Source organism: Astatotilapia calliptera, chromosome 3 (genome assembly GCF_900246225.1).
Source record: "Astatotilapia calliptera chromosome 3, fAstCal1.2, whole genome shotgun sequence".
Lineage (NCBI taxonomy): Eukaryota > Metazoa > Chordata > Actinopteri > Cichliformes > Cichlidae > Astatotilapia > Astatotilapia calliptera.
The window spans coordinates 9,081,952-9,099,821 of record NC_039304.1 but is presented as its reverse complement, the minus strand read 5'-3'; the positions used below and the strand labels follow the sequence as shown (position 1 = coordinate 9,099,821).

The window sequence follows — 17,870 nt, the reverse complement described above, 5'->3', positions numbered from 1 at the left end:
CAGTCTGTCGCAGGGCCAACACACAGGGACAGACAACCATTCACACTCACATTCATTCGCACATTCACACCTAGTGACAATTTGGATTATCCAATTAACCTATCCCCACAAGCTGCATGTCTTTGGACGGTGGGAGGAAGCCGGAGTACCCGGAGAGAACCCACGCAAACACGGGGAGAACATGCAAACTCCACACAGAAAGACCCCGGCCTGATGTTGGAATTGAACTCAGGACCTTCTTGCTGTGCGGCAACAGTGCTAACCACCGTGCCACCGTGCTGCCCAGAACATATATATCAATAAAAAAATTTTTAAAAATCACAAAATGATAGAGAGCAGAAACCATGACCGATGGATAGAGAAAAGGAATACAACAGAGTGGGAGAGAGAAACTCAAATTTGCAGAGTGAGAAGCTGTGACATTTAAATAGCTACCAAATAAACACATGCACCAACATATCAGTAAACTTCCCACAACAAAAAAAAAAAAAAATTAGAAACGACACACACACACACACACACACACACACACACACACACGCACACACACACACACACACACACACACACAAATATGCACAAACACATTTTTTTCTCGGTTTGCAGGCTCCAGTCAGCTCTTCTATTATTCATATTAGTGGGGTGAGGTTGTTTATCTCGGCCATTGTGCAAATGCAAGCACCGTGCTCTGGGGGCCCTGCTCCGTAACCACACCGCTGGGAGTCATTCATGCTCTTGCGCAAACACAGAAAAATATGCCAATGCTACATATCCATACATGCACCTGCTAACCGCGCAGTCACACACACACAAAACGTCCACATATGCTTTCATACCTGTACCTGCCACAAATGTGCGCACACTCATACACGCTCTGCCATCTGTCTCGGCGTGCAACGACAACACCGGAGTCCCACGGCGACTGACCCGTTCCCCACCGCGGATCTGACTAAACTTTGTGCGCACTTGTGCATATGTTCCTGTGTCTTTTCGGGTGTGGGTGGGTGCGCGGCAGCTATTTTGAGAGCGTTTTGTGTGTGTTTGCGACCACAGCTCTGCACGGAGTGGCGAAGTGTGTGTGAGTGCATACATTTCTAAAAATGCCCCTGTGTACGGTGATGTGAGCGTGCATATGTTAGAGTGGGCACCGAGGAGGATTACTGCCATTTGTGGGTGTCTGTGCGTGCGGGTGGGTGGGTGTGTTAGATGGTGAGAGACAGAAAGAGTTCGCTCACATGCAAGGTCATATGTATATCAAGAGTGCGATTATTCACTGTAAGTCAGTGTGTGTTCAAACATGCGTGCGTGTGTGCGCGCGCCTGTTGCCATGTCCTTGACATCAGCAGCAGTGATTGGAAGTGACCGAGCTGTTTCAGTGTCGCACTCCAGATGAGTGGTGTGCTCTGGTGGTGTATCAGCTGACACTCACACCCCATTCACATCAGGCACGCACATCAGGACCGGCCCACAACTGTCTGACATCTTCTTACTATTTGCTCTGTCCCTTCAGCTTTGATCCCTCAGCATGCACAACATATTCATACTCTATCAAAGTCTCTTCCGACACCATCCCTCTTTTGTCTCCCTTGTTCTGAGTTAGCTATCTTTCCCAGTCGCTTTCATCACTCAACAGTCATGCCTGGTACTTGAAATGAGCTCTAGCCAGCTTTATTGTGAAGAAGGGTGGTGTCCCTTTTGATATAAAATCAAGCACAGCATTACTTCAGGCCGGCCACAAAAGTCAAGCTGGGCCTGAAGGTCAGGTGATCTGAATGCCAGCCCACATCAGCTGATGGCTCATCTAATACCTTTCAACAGATCGAGTTGGCAAATTTCATACTGGTGATGTCATTTTTCGTGCTGCAAGCTGCTTTGCAATCCACTTCAGCCTCAGCCTCTTCTTTCACGCTGGTCTGCTGTGGCTGATGCCTGCTCTGTTCTATTTTTTGATCTCACTGTGGCTGTCCTCGCCTCTGGCTTTAAATTTATGTGTGAGGTCCCAGGACCAGGGCCATATTGAATTACAACACAATAAAGAATTACAGGAAAGCACATTTAAGTGAGATCAACGTACAAGTTTTGAAAGTGAACATTTTTGACAAGTACCAACCTCAGATTAGAAATACAGCTAATGCAGACATACCAAAAACTGCATTTCTTCCAGTGACCACTTAAGGCTTCCTCTAGAGGTGAGTGAGTCCTCAAAGACTTCTATGTTTACAGCCTGATACAAAAGAAACTCACTGGGGTTGGTTGGTTGGTTGGTTGATTGATTGAATCAATTTTTAAATAATTAATCCTTTTGAATTTTGTTAAGGTTTAAAGTCGATAGAGAGGTGTACCAAGACAGAGGGAGCTTTACCTCCACTGATCTGAGATCTAAGTCACATAATATTTGCTAGCATTAGCTGATAGATTGACGATCCACTCAATAATCCAATCTCATTGTGACTTCTGGTTCCAGAAAATGGAGCTAAACCAGAAGCTTAAACGTTCTCAAGGTCAAAAACCAACAGGTCAAAGCATCGGGCTTATCCTTCTTTGATATACAGCCCATGATCATTTTCTGTCCTCGTCCTTCTTCTGCAAATGCATTTCAATATCGCATAAGGCTTATCTGTAAACAAACACTCCCAAGATAATACAGCGTGCACCTTTGTCACTTTGAATTAATCTGTAAGAAACTGGGTGCTTAAGGATATGTTCGCCAAAATTACAAAAAGCTCTGGCTAATCCATAATACACACTGTCCTCAGATTTTATTGGGACTGTCGCTTCAGATAAAAGCAGTTCATAGTGAGGTCTGTGGATTATCCAGCAAGGCACAGCAACCGGTCTGGAGAGCACGTTGATTTATTTTTTTTAAACACAAAAGTCCAAAAGCAGATAAACAAAAGAGGAACAATTAACATAACTTGGGTTCGCCAGAGTGAAGTGAAAAAAAAGGAAGTTTCGTAATAATTTCCCTAAAGTGTCTTTTTAGTTGTAAATCCAATAAGCTGTGTGGAGATGGCTTCCTCCTGAAGTTCTCATTAGGATACACGTCATCCAGACCGCACTTTAACTGTGCAGACTTTCTATGTCTGCTCATGCATGCATGCATAAAGTGTGCGTTACACAAGGCTTTGGCGCCTGATTTCAAAGGATTCATTAAAAGCAGAGAAAGGCTTGATCTGCAGTCTGGGGTTGATGCACTGAGTGTGTGTGTGTGTGTGTGTGTGTGTGTGTGTGTGTGTGTGTGTGTGTGTGTGTGTGTGTGTGTGTGTGTGTTTGTTTGTAAAAGGGGTTAAAAAAAAACTAAAACGGTGGAGAAGACGAGCAAGCGGCAAAACACAAGACGGGAGAGCGTGACAGAGAAATGGGCTTACATAAACTCTGACCTCATGTTATGAATGCAAACATCAATCAATAAGTATGACAAATCAATTTCCCCGCTGCTTCGCTCCTCTCCCCAGGATACGGAAGTGAAGAATAACATTTAATAGGATTCAAGTAATTTGATTACAAAGCAGCAGCATCTGTGACGTGTTAGACACTGCAAAAACAAGTTTCCCCTTTTTCCAGATTCCTTGTGAGATTTTCGTCGACGCGTAAGGGTTATTTTCCCGTGCGATGATCAGTGACGGCACTTGTCGACGACTGCAATGTGAAAATCAAATCACGGAGCTTCTGCTTTGATTTACCGCGTGTTTACTCGAGAGCCAAACTGCAGGGGAAACTAATCACCCAGTGGGCTTTAAGCAAGTTACAGGTAATCTGTAATAGGTTTAACTTTAAATTAACCTCTACTGCCGAGTTTCCTCCTGCTGTTCCACCAGCCAGCAACTCCGCATTACCACGCATATGCTTTTCGCTTGTGCCCAGTCTGCAGTGTGCAAATTAAATCACACTATGCTATAGGTTAATTAAAACCAGATTTCCCTGAGGCTTCTGCATACATCGGTGCCTTTACACACGCCCGCAAACATACATTTAACTAAATTCAGGGACAAGCCATAGTTCACGCTGTGTTCAGCGTGTGCAATATCCTCCCTATAGGGTTAGCACACAGGCGACAGCAGATATGTGGCACTAAATTAGCAGCAGGATTAGCAGTTATTAATTATCTCACAACCTCATTAAGTACACACAAGCTCTGGTAAGAGACTCGGTGCGATTCTTCATTAAGGACACATGATCAAAGCCCGGTTGCTCACTAAACACAAGCGATCTCTCGATGTCGTCAATAAGTTATCAGGACCGAATGCTCTCTACGATCGGATACTCCCCCTCACCTATCCGAGTCTCTCTACGAATCTGGGAGTAAACCTCTGCGTGTGCGTATGAGAGCGAGAGTGCGCGCGTGACCTTGTGCTGCAGCCGTCATCGATCGGGCTGGAGCTGTCAATCGATCAGTCTGGGCTGTGAGTGGAGATAAAGGTGTTTCTATCTCTGGACACCTGGTTGTCAGGTTGGGGTACAGAAGAGAGGGGGAGCGAAATAAAAGGTCGGAGGAAAAGATGTGAACCCTACACCTACGCGGCCCCGCAAAATGTTTCATGGCAACAACTAAATTCTACTTTGACTCTTCTTACGTGGAGGGAACTGGGCGTGTTCGACATCTTTAACTGTTCAGTCGTGTAAGTATGACAGGGAACAGTCAAGATAGAAAGACATGAAAATGGGAACACATTTCAGGTCATGTTTTGTCTACATTTCTATTAAAAAAATTAAAACTACAGTTCCTCTAAAGACCACTTGTGGCAGTCTGCAACAGAGAGTCAATCTCTTAGATTTTCATGTTAAAATTTCCAACTTTCTGTGAGAAATAAAACAGTTTGCAGCCTGACTTTAGTCTCTATAAATAAACCCCCTTCAGGACAACAGCGAGAGGAGATTTATTTATACGACTTATCTGCTTAAATTGAATTATAAAAGGCGTGCCCCCTTGTAAAGTTATGTATCACATAGGACATGCTTACTTTGACTATCAGGTGGATATATCAGTATCTGTCAGAGGTGGGACCAAGTCATTGTTTTGCAAGTCTCAAGTAAGTCTCAAGTCTTTATCCTCAAGTCTCAAGTCAAGTCTCAAGTAATGTCAGGCAAGTCAGAGTCGAGTCTCAAGTCACTGGTGTAAAAGTCCGAGTCAAGTCACAAGTCTGAAACTTTGAATTTCAAGTCCTTTCGAGTCTTTAAAAAAAAAAAAACAACGAAAAAATAATGTTGCAGTTATGCTAAATGTAAATGTTAGACCATGTAATTTTAAAATCTGTGTTTTTCTCAACACATGACAAAATAGTGAACTTAGAAAATATACACAAATTGTGAAATTGCACCTCTTTAAAATGCAGCTCAATTAAACTTAGCTCCAAGAATAGTTTTCACCGACAGTTCTGAGATAAGCTGCATGTTATTCTTGGATGCGGTTGTAGGACCAGCTTTAAAATCGCATGACAAAAATATCATACACATTAAAAAAAACTGCATCACCAACGTAGCCTGGACAACATTTGCTAGTTAGATGAAGTCAGCTATCTCATCGTAGCATATTTATATGCATATTTATAATCATACGGTTCTTGGAGTGAGTGCATACACTCGTGAAGTTTAGTAACTTCCGGTCACTGCAACAAGCCCAGGTACAGTTTACCGACGGATGGGTACAGGCCCTTGAAATGCACCGTGTAGAACGAAAGACCATCGTATCATAAGTTTACCAGTCTCACAAATTGTCTTCATAAATACACATTCGTTAACCGTTTATTAATAGGACCTTTGAGCTCAACGGTAATTAATTAGTAGTGGAAATAATTTCTGGTAGCATCACAGAAATGTAGCAGTGACAATAATACTGTATGCTGTAATCGTACTGGGCAATTAGTGATACAAAAAACCTGTTTTATCCTGTGAATAAAAGTATATGTTTTTGTCAATGTACCATAATAACAGAGGCGAAACGCAATATTGTGTCAGGACAATTCACTATTTATGCACAATAAATAAAGGAGCATAGCGTGACAATTTCTGTTCAGCGCCAGACTTGCTTGTAACCTATATCACTAATTATGTTATGAAAATGACGTATTAACTACTAAAAAATACTGACCTTTGTGTAAATGCTTGGAGCAGACTAACCTGTGAGCTGGAGGGTTCTGGGACGTTATATTTGGTCTTTGAATGGCTGCAATCCAGGCCATCCGTCGCGTCTTTGTTACTTCGGAAACATGAACAATTTCTCTTCAACGACGTAATCCGATAACAACCGATCTCTTTACCCGTTGGCTTCCCGTGGCTGTCATGCGACCGGCTATTGCAGTTAATAATACAACAGCTTCTTGACATTTTTGTGTTTCTTTTTATCGCTGTGTGACTGATTTCAATTGAAAGTCTGTGTGCGCTAGTACCTCTTGCCACGAGTTCCCAGAATCCTTTGCGGTTCTACCCGTGAATGACGTCACATTTTCAATCTCTATATAATATGCATGTTAAATTTTATATTTGGGGTAAAATATCAAGTCTTTTCAAGTAAACCGGTTCAAGTCCAATTCAAGTCCCAGGTCATTGGTGTAAAAGTCCAAGTCAAGTCACAAGTCTTAGAACATTTTTTCAAGTCAAGTCTAAAGTCATAAAATTAATGACTCGAGTCTGACTCGAGTCCAAGTCATGTGACTCGAGTCCACACCTCTGGTATCTGTCTACAAGTTACTGCATTTGATTTCTTTATCTACATTTGTGCCATTAGTAACGTTCTACTGTTGTATTTGTTTGTTACTTGGAACTAATTAGCAGGTATCTATGTCTAAGCAATACAGTTTTTGAATTGTGTTTTTCCTATTAAAGCTTTCTAAGGTTAGCTAATAACTTAGCGTGCGCCTTCTTATACAAATATGGTCGCTTGTAGCTACAAAAACAAAGATGCTGCGAGTCGGAATACCAAACTCAAAGCTTCAAAACCGGATTACTGAAACCACAGGACAACATTCCTGTGATACTCGATGGCTGCTCGGGTCCTCTCAATATTGAGTCCGTTACTAATTCATCTACCAGGAAGTGAGGCTTGCATTCATTTTCCTCCCTACTTATTAGGGCGAGATTCTGGGCGCACATACGCCAATACACACGTCCCTACAGTACATACAGTACACGACGGTTTACTGCACCACGACACGCTATCTCGCTCACTCACATCTAATCAGAGAGAGACACTTGTGAGCTGATATCGACGCAGGGTAAAGGAGAAATGTGCCCAGAGCCTCGCCTCTCTTCACAAACACGGCACTTTTGTGGACTGATAGTAAAAAACCGAGCACACCTGAAACAGGTGAACAAATATGGAACACCAAAAGGCACGAGGGACTTCACAGACTTGGAAAAATCTTACATTCTCTTTGTCTCTTCTGTACTCTCTCTCTCTCTCTGTCTGTCTGCCTTTCTAGCTCTGTCCCAGCTTCCTCCTCCTCCTAGCTCTCCTCTTTCTGTCGTTTTTAGGTTTTTATTTTCCACCGGCAGACGAAAAGAAATGAAAAGAGCATTTGCACACCTGAGTGAATAGACCTCGCAGGTGCGTGGGAGGGGAGCTATGGGAATCAGGGTCTCTCGCTCTCTCTTTCTTTGTCTATCCTGCTCGCTGTCTCACTCCCGAGGTGTTTTTACAGCGCCTGTGTTTGTACTAGAAACTCGTGGGCGTGTGTGTATACATGCACTTGAGTGTGATCCCTATGTGTTGCGTGCATTGCTCCAGTTGGCCCCAGGTCCGCATTTAAAAACAACCCACATGTTTCAGTTGACGCAAACTTTACCCGCCGATCGTTCCGTCCGATACAGACACCTGGCCTCGCTCGCCTCGGTGACCTCATCGGGTCATCCGCACGGCTAAACTCCAAACAAGCCTTTTGAACAAACCAAAACAAACTGCGCCTCACCATCTGTGGTCACCGTCTAAGGCTGGCAGTAACAATAAACAGGCCCGAGCCCGGCGCTGTGGGACAAAGAGGGCTTCGCAACGACCGACAGCATCTCGATACGAATCTAACCGCTAAACACAAAATCCCACACATGCAGCACATCTAGAGATACTGCAAGAAGAGACAAGAAAACACAGATTGCATTTGAAGCGTGGTAATCCCACAGAGGTGAAACTTTAGGTGAGTAAATAGTTAGTGAAAAAATCTACATCTTACTTCATTTGGGGGAAAAAAACCCTCAAATGTCATGAATGTTTTGTTTTGTTGTGTTTCTTGTTTTTTAGTGCAGTGCATGTCCTGTACTGTATCTCCGCCTGTGGGCTGGATCACACGCAATTCTCAAACCTAATTATTGTAAACACACCCGCCCAATCAGCGCTATCATCTCTGAAATAAACAAACACACTCAGGCACAATCAGAAATCAACCATGCAATCATAACAACCCCCCGCCCTCCAACCGACACCAACCGCACACTGCAAATAAGGCTCAACAAACACGCCCGTAAGCGCACATACACACATCGACCCAGCGTTTGGTCAGGGTCCTCCACTCACCGATGATGTAGTAGTCTTGCATGCTCTTGAACTCGTGGCCCCAGAGGTTGGGCGAGAACTCCTGGAACTTGATGGTGAAGCGGCGTTCGCGGGTGGGCTCGTCGCAAGTGAGCACGATGTTGGGGGGTCCCATCACTTCGCAGCGGTCCGCCTGCTCCCGCGTCGACACGAGGTAGAGCTTGTAGAACTCGTACTCCGGCGTGGACCTGGCGGTGTCCAGAGGAGGGCAGATGAGGTCCAGCCGGTCCCCGATCTGAGGGTACAGAACGTAGCCCTTGTCGTCTCTGAATCTAAAGGAAGGAGAGTCGAAGATAAAAAAAACAGAAAGGAGGCAACGGAGGGAGAGAAAGGCAGAGAATCATTAATTAAAGTCTTTATAAACAGTTCAGAGCCACCTGTCCTTGCTGCTGAATGAGCAACAGATGGGTCCTTTAGCGCTACCGTTTCTCCTTCTCCTATCCTGGTTTTTGTGTCCTTCACAGGGAACAGGTGCCTTTGCAGAGGAACTGCTGTGCAGTCAACTGCACAAATAAATTTTTACTACACAAGCTCACGCAATCCCCCGCTGACCCCATAAGGTGGTGGAGAAAAACGCAGGAAATATAACCACAAATTGATGATTCACGCGGGGAAAATAACCACCGCTGAAGCCAAAAAGGATTCAGCTGTTAGAAAACCACTCATTTTCTTTTGTAAACGAATCCCCGTGAGTTCACAGATATTTGTAACTAATCAAAATCTGGTGCCTTTGAGATTAAGCAGATATTAAAATAATCAGAAGTATTCAAAAGGAAGCTTTTTCGCTTAAAAAAAAATACCTATTTTGGCCAAAGTTATCTCATCTACTTGAATGGGACAGCTGTGACAGAGAAAAGAAACATGTCCTTGATTCTTACACATCTTTTTAACAGGACTTGTGCTTTTTTTTTTTTATCATTTGTAGCATGAAATTATTTATATGTGGCTCTATTTTAAGCATTATATGATAAATTTTATATTCTTTTATACTTCCTCAGAGAGGGCCTGTTGTTCCTTTAGCTAATTATTCTTGCTACCTTTGTCACAAAAATTAGCATGTACTGATCAGGTATATTAATGGCTGCCTACAGATGATCTCATGTTTTCTCCATCGGTCCCTTAGTTATGCTGTCATAGGCCTAGGCTGCTGAGGATTCCCATGATGCACTGAGTGTTTATTCTCCACTCACTTTGTGCTTACACACCACTCTGCATTTAATCATTAGTTATTATTAATCTCTGGCTCTCTTCCACAGTGTGTTTTTGTCCTGTCTTCCTCCCGTCACCCAGCCAGTCCCAGCAGATGGCTGCCCTCCCACCCCCTGCTTCTGCTGGAGCTTCCTTCCTGTTAAAAGGGAGTTTTTCCTTCCCATTTCACCAAGTGCTTGCTCTTAGAGGGTCGCCTTATTGTTGGGGTTTATTTCCTAATTATTTTAGGGTATTTACCTTACAATATAAAGCAATTTGAGGCATTTGCTGCTGTGATTTGGTGCTATATAAATAAAACTGAATTGAATAATACTGCAGCTGGCAATAGTAGGTAGACGAAGGTCTTTTTAACCAGAACTTGCAGCAGGCAGAGAGTTTATGCGCCACTACCTTAAGGTCACAGATTCTGCAGAGCAGAACAGAGACTACAGAGTTTATCCACAGGATGTACAACTCACTGCAGAGACAGATGGCTTTATTGCTGTTATTTATCTGTGACAAAGTACGAGTAAAATATTTCAAGAACTGAATTACTTAATTATTCATGTAAGAGAGAGCATGTGTACAGGAAGACTTTTCACTCTGTGCACGCCATGTGAAACTACGCAGGACAAATGTAGTACAAACATAATGTTACTATCAAAACTGTAGCAAAACATTGAGATTTTTTTTCCTTTTCATCTGCAATGCACATTTTCTCCCCGACTTCATTTTTCTCTCGTTTTTCCGCAGCTCTTGAAGTGAGAACTTCACGTCAACTGAGGAAGAACCAGGCAGACAACTTTCACTGTAGATCAACAAAGCTGCCAAAGCCAGTTCTCAGGTATGTACAGTTAATTAGTTTGCTAATTAGCTGTTTCTGTATCACTCCCTCAACTGCTTTGGTATGAACGGCGTGCCGCTTCGTCTGATGAGTTGACACCTGTCATCTATGGAAAACCTTCAGCCTGATGTGATTCTAATCCAGCAGGCTGACTAAATTCCACCAAAGTAGAACTGGGTGAGGTTGATTATCACTAGCATGACATTTTTGTGGCTTTCTGTGTGCAGCTATGTGTTTAATTTAGTTAAATAGTTTTTCTGGGTAAACGCTGAGTAGAATTTGAGGAAAGATTTTTATACGAAAATTGAAATTAATTCAGCCTACATGAAAAGAGCTGCTGCAGTTTGAAGGCTGGTGGGCTCACTGTGACTTCACAGTTTCCAGAGGTCTCTGCGGAGCAGACAACATGAAACGCAGCAGTCACAGGGGCATAAAATTAACAAATGACTAAGTCTGTGTCATCCCCCCCTCACAGCACAGGGCCATCTCTTGCTGATAAGGCCAAATACTATGAATTATCAACTTAGCTACTCGCCCCGAGGCCTGCGATGACTTTAACGCACCATGCTAGCATGACTGGCTAACAGTGGGAAAACAGAACTATGCACCATCTACCTCAGGTTAAAATAAATGTCACCACTGACAGGAAGAAGGAAAGTGTTTATAGTAGTAAAAGTTCAAATGGGGTGGGGGGTTGCTGGATTTATTCTACTGTTAGCATTCTCAGAGAATCTTACGTGACACTTTGATGTGGATGTGGGAGGAAGCAAATGCCTGTAATGTTAAAGAGCCCATTTTCTGTTACCTCTGACTCAAACGCTGTTTTCTGTTTCCAACAAATCCACACGAACACTGGGGAGTCACAGCACTAAAACCTGCTTAATTATTCTCTCTGTTCTGCTGTCAGACAACCGTTTGAGTATTAAAAATAAACAATACAGGATCACAAAGCACACAAAGACAATGAAGCATGTTACATAACTGCTCTGTCAAAGGGAGACAGGCTACATACTGCTGCTCTCACATAAACATCAAGTGACAGTTTCGTTTGTTAATTAAAAAAAAATATTGTTCACACTTTTCACTAACGCATAAATTGTTTGCTTATCAAGGATTTTCCTTTCATAGCCTCCTTTAAAAGACAACAAAGAGATCATACCAGTCCATAATGATATTAGGTAGGACTGAAAACTATTTGACTTTTGGTAATAAAATTATCTAGCATGACTTTTTTTTCTACTTACAATATGTTTCTTATTAGCTCAGTTGTAGGGATTAAATGAGTATCCCAGCAAATTAATACTGCCTGTTGTTCTGCATATGTGGGCTCACTAAAGTCATACTAATGAAATCCAGTCGCAGTAAAGACTATAGAGAAAGTATAATGATTTTTAGTGTCAATTGTGGGTTAAGCTCCAAAAAACGCTCAAGTCTACGCATCTCACGCAATTTGGTTGAAGTGTTGTTAGAGCTACATATTTCCGAGGCTACACCAAGGCTCAGATGGCCTAACGATTTCTGTTGAGACAAAACAAGTAAAGCGGTGGCTTTCCTGATACTTTTTCAGGAACCCTGAAAGTAAACAACTACTGTCGCTAATCTGAGTTTTCTTAGCTTTAGTAAAATAAGATTATCTGGTCTCCACATTGGACACTACCTGCTGAAGAAGCAAAAATCCCATTTATGTTTTCCATAAGGGTTTTGATTATGAGCCATAATGCTGCACCATGCAAAGAAGACTTACTACGAGCTCTGGCACCAAGAAATGCTGACATGCACTTCTTTAGAAACCACAACCCTGTATGATATCAAACTTTGTCTAAAGAGAAACACTTCAACAAACGACTCTGCAAACAATCCCAAACTGAAACATCTCTGATTGGTGAATGTCTGTAGTACTAACAAAAAGTGCTTAAACCTGCAAATGTCAGGTAACTGAGTTAGCGCCAAACTTCAGAAACCACAAGAGTGGGGAATGCAGTCAGGGACAAACGATTATTATCATGCAAAAATACAAAAATTGATTAAATTCTAGATACATACATACATACATACATAGAAGCCATTTGCTGTGCAATCTAGGATGTGTAATGCATTATGGGATAAGTAGTTCCTTCAACATTAAACTTCAGTCACATCTTATTATCGTCATGATTCACCTTGTAGCTAGTTAGCTTGTTTCAGGGCGTTTATACAATTTATATCAGTATTTTTATAAGGATATAAGAAACAGTCAATGGAGATAATGAATTTAAAAATCACTTTTAAAAATGGACGCTAAAACTAGCTTCCAGAAGTGAGACCACTACACAATGTTTGCATCGGTATGCTAATGTTTAATGTTTTCACCATTTGACGTTAGCATTTTAGCATGCTAACACTGTTAGCTGTAATTGAAGAGTGTTTTACTGTAGTTGTCAAGTAAGTATGACCAACAGATAACATTGTGATGTTAGCAAAGCTAAACAAAGATAGTGAAGAAAAGATAAAGCATGTTACACAGTTCTGCTGGCTGTTTTGAGCAACGAGTTGTTCTGATAAAATTCATGACACGCAGCTATCTAACAGAGTAAAAAAAACATGGGTGTACATGCAAATTATTATACTTTCCAATAGATAAGGATTTCTTTTATTTGGTTGTATGTTTTTTCTTTCACAATCACGCGATGCAAGCTGGCAGGCTACAGCTACCTCTTAGCAATGTGATCTAAACAGCCTTAGACTTTCTAAAAATTGAGATGTAAGCTCTTCTGTCTGTCGGTGTGTTTGGCTAGCGGGCGTACACTGGAGGGAAGCTTCATAATGCAGGCTGAGCGGCGGAGGAGCTTTAGCTGAGGCGGGCCCAGAGGCCTGCTGGGAAGCCACTGTTCCACTTCTCATTACCCAGGTCACTCGGGGTTATCAGGCAATACTTAGACAGGAGAGGCAGGCACTCAGCTTCACTCAACGCATACACGCACACATTTATTTCACCTTCCTGTCGGCTTCAGACTGGTGAGCACATGTACTCATGCCATTTATAGAGCAAGAACTATAAACATGGTGTTAGTTCCTGAGGCTTGTGTAGCACAGCCTAATCAGAAAAATCTATTCAACACATACACAAACCCATACAAATGCCCTTCTGCTCAACACAAAAGGTTTGCCCAAGCACATCCACCCACATCCAAACACACACAGACACACTTGGGTTTATTTTTTCCTAAACATGAACACTAGCACACACATGAACACACCTTAACAGCAACAAGCACCTTTAGCTTCCTGCGTGACGCATTCTTTGAGTGCTATCTGATGGTACCCTGAGTCAGAGCTGAGCTGCATTGCAGAGTGGCTGAGAAAACGCACACAGACACACACAGAATGCTCTTAGAGGTAAAATGCCACTGGGCAGGTGCGGTGCTTTAAAAGAACGGCAGGAAGAAAGACGGAGAAATCAGTGAAGTGAACGAGAGAGAGGAAGGAGTGTGGACAAAAAAAATCAAAAAAAAAATCGAACACGTTAGGCAAGGTATGTAGCGACAACAAAGAGACGTGGAGAACAAGCAGAAAGGAAACACGGCCACAAGCAGCCCACAGAGGATGAGAACAAGGTCCTAAAATATAACGTGGAAGAGGAGGCCAAAACAAATGGGGGAAAATAGAAAGGGTGGAGGAAAGGAGGGCAGAAAGATGGAGAGTGATGGTGAATTCCAGCCTATTCCTGCAACAGAACTCAATTTTCTGATAGGCTCCATGCTCAGGGTGTCACATTTGCCGAGTTAACCCGGGTTAACCCTGCGTTTGTGAGTGAATGATAGTGTCTATGTGCAGTGTAAACAGGATGGAGTTAGGGAGACCTTGTCCCAATCTAATCATGCGGTAAGGGGAAAAATGCTGTGTATTTATCTCAGAGGCATGCTTTCCATGCCCTCCGTGTGAGGCCTTCAGTGTCCTGGGCTGCATTCAAACATCACTTAAACTCTTTTTTTATAAGGTGGATATGTTTAAATCCGCCTTTGAAAAAAAAAAAAAGTCTAGCCAGAAAGCGCCATTTAATTTTTAGAGCCCTCAGAATCTCAGAGGTGCCACAAGGCTGTTAAACTTCCAGAGGAAAAAAAGGGAAGCACGCACAAGAGGGGAGGATGGAGAGCCGGAGTGGGAAAAGTGAAGTGAGGTGAACTTATAAACAACTTTATAGAGTTCATCTGTGACCACATCTAAATAAATCATCCCATTCAGAGACAGCCCTGAGCAACATTACGTTTTCCCTTTACTCTTTTCTTCTTTGCCACATTACGCTCTGACAGAGACTCTCTCTCTCTCAGTGTCTGCTTCTATTTTTTTAAATCCTCTCTCGCTCGCTCTCATCTCTTTTGCCGTCCAGTCTCTCTCCTTCCCCTTTCTCTCGGCCATTAACAATAGAGCCATTCATGTGGCCACACTTTGAAACATGGCGTGGGAGGTTGGAGGGGGCCAGAGGTGACACTGAGGGGGGGGGGGGAGGAGAAAGGAGAAGGCCGTGAGTAGAAGAGATGGAGAGGAGGGGAGGGAGGAGGGGGATGTGAGCATTACAATCTTTTCTTCTTTGGAGCTCTTTTATGAGGGCAGAAACATCATTTTCTCAACCCAAGCGTCACCCTGCCACGACTCCCGAGTCGAGCTGAGAAGACTCAAGTGTCAGTCTCCCTGACGCCTCCCTCCCAACTCCTCCGACCTCTCACACCTCCTGCTTCCCATTCTCCCGCTCCTCCCTGTCCCACTCTCTACCACTATTATAATGCAGTAGCCACTTGGTTTCTTTTACATTTTAAACCGAGAGGAGATGGTTTAAAATCAACCAAAAAGGACTTTTGAGCGTCCTCCCCGCCTCCGTCTATCTACCTGCTCTAGGTGGCATATCGGACAGCTCGAACATTTCCCAGATTCCACAGAGGCAACCTGAGCCGTGTCCAGACCAAAGCCGGGCACACAGGTGCAGTCGGAAGAGGGGGAGGACAAGGGATGGGGCGTGTTTGAAATGTATGTCTGTGTGAACTTGAGGAATATGCTACGGGAGGTGAGGTTTGGGGGATGTTGGAAGGGCATAGGAGTGTGAGCGCCGAGTCCACGAGAGGGGAAAAAAAATCAGAATGGATGCTGGAAAAAAAACAGAAAAAAATAAGGCGAGAGACAAAAGAGAGAGGTGGGATTCCAAGTGATAAAGCATCAGAGTAAACACATAAGGACAAAGAGAAAGCAAGGGAGTTGGACAGATTGCAACTGCAACAAATGTGGAAAAATAAAAGGCTAGGGCGAAAAAAAAAAGAAGGAGAAGAAAAGAAATGGGAGCGGACACTGGAGTTGGCGGGGAACACAAAACAAACCAAAATGAAATCAGTCTGGAGGATTTACTCGAAACTCTTCTAAACTTTAACCTCCTACCGTCCTCTGAGGCGGTTTTGTCCTTGAGCTAACCACAACCTGGTGTGAGCGGGAAGCCAAGGAGAGACAGCAAAGGACCGATCTATTAGAGAATAATAAACGACGGCGGTATTGGGTTCTGTGGCGTTCGAGAGTTGGAGAGGGGGGAAGATTTATGGCGGCCCCTGCGCATAAAGCTGTCTGCGCTAATCTCATGGTATACACAGTGTAATCACACACACAGGGGCCCTCAGTGCAGCCCCCCTCCCTGCACCCAAACCCACCATTAATGTACACACGCTGTCAAACGCACGGCGGGGGGGCACGCACACTAAAGAGTAGCAAACCGATCGGCTACGGGAGGAATACACACTCTACAGGACGAGCGCGCACGTAGACAGGCCCACTGAGCTGCTGCAACACCTGCAGGCCATCTAGTAGCTGTCTAAAGTAAATCCGCTGGGTCTCATTTGCTGGAGAGGTGCTTTCTAAAGTGTGCCACAATGAGCAAACACACACACACACACACACACACACAAACGTCCATTTTGAACATGTCACTCGAGCCTTCATGGAATCTTTAAACCTGATGAAAACACACGGAGCTTCGCGCGGTGGATCCTGCACCATAATTAATTTTCTTCCAGTGCACTTTAATGAATTTTCTATCAAACAAGCATTAAAGTCTTGAAAGAATAAATAATTACTCCTCAGGTATGAATAAAATGATTTAAAAGATTTGGAAATGCAAAATTATCTCACTCCGCTGACAGACTGCATTACCCACTTTAGGGAAAATATTATTTCAAGCCTCAATGCTGGATTAAATCACTTGCTACGGTGAAGCGATTTTTTCTTCTTCTTTTTCCTGCTCTGCAGAGAACCCACACAGAGAAGGATCAGCTATCATTTTCCACTCTTCTGCTGCAGCAATCAGAACCCCAGAAACACCAACAACACGTAACGTAAAACACATGGTCAGGAGTATATGGAACATGAATTCGGCCCAATCTTTCTTTTATACTTGTTCGCGGGAGCCGCGCCTTCGTCCACTTGACCTGTTGTCCTCTTCACGTCTCACCTACATCCCTTTTGCCCGCCGCTCCGTCTGATAGGCGTGCGATAAATGATTCAGGAGCTTTTAAATGTTACTCGTGTTGTGCTCTTTTATCTTGACCTCATCTTTGATCACTTCTGCAACTAAAAAGGGGGCTTTTCAGAGCATGTCTGAAAACCGTTTTGCAGGTTGAACTCGAGGCCTAGCTTCAAAAAATTGCTATTATCATCTTCAGCGGCACCCGTGTGCAGAGTCATCTTATAATAGATTAATACCGTGCTTGCGGTTTTCACACAGACACAAACATCAGCCTGACACGTTTATATTAAAGAAAAAAAAACCTGTGGCTGTAGCTTCTCGAGTAAAGGAAATCATTGAATTCCTGAACTTTTGACACATTATTTGTCATCTTAAGCTGTTGCTAGGAAATAATGGCTGATGATTATGATTTAGCTGTTCCAAATTCTGCATCATCTGACAGGACCTTTTGCACGCAGACACTGCAGTTTCTGCTCCCATCAGTGCGCGGGGCAGACAGACGGTTTTAAAATATCCATAATCATTATTACTGTCTTCATTAAAGAACCATATACCCTGGAGAAGAGCTGCAGAAAGTGGTCTTTGACTGTGTGTATAGAGCTGGAGAGAGATAGAGACGCATTTGTACGAGGTGGAGGGAGACAGAGAAGGGTTCGGAAGAGACAGAGGGGGAGAAGAGAGAGCTATAATGTAAATTGATGAGAGTTTGAGTCTCTCTAGAAGGCATGGCCCAGATACCTCTGAACATTTCTATTATGGATGAAATGGTGAAATGGATGTGAGTTTGACGGGGGAGTAGGGGGGGAGGCAGGGGTAGAAGAGGGAGAATGAATCTCCCA

General features: G+C 43.3%; 1 protein-coding gene across 1 annotated transcript in view; it reads right to left on the bottom strand.

Annotated features, from left to right (window-relative positions):
• The window catches only part of efnb3b (ephrin-B3b), a 92,802-nt gene that overhangs the window by 42,200 nt on the left and 32,732 nt on the right, over positions 1–17,870 (bottom strand). Inside the window, exon 2 of the mRNA XM_026161642.1 lies at positions 8,504–8,793. Within this exon, the coding sequence (XP_026017427.1) occupies positions 8,504–8,793 (290 nt within the window). The remainder of the gene's footprint in view (positions 1–8,503; positions 8,794–17,870) is intronic.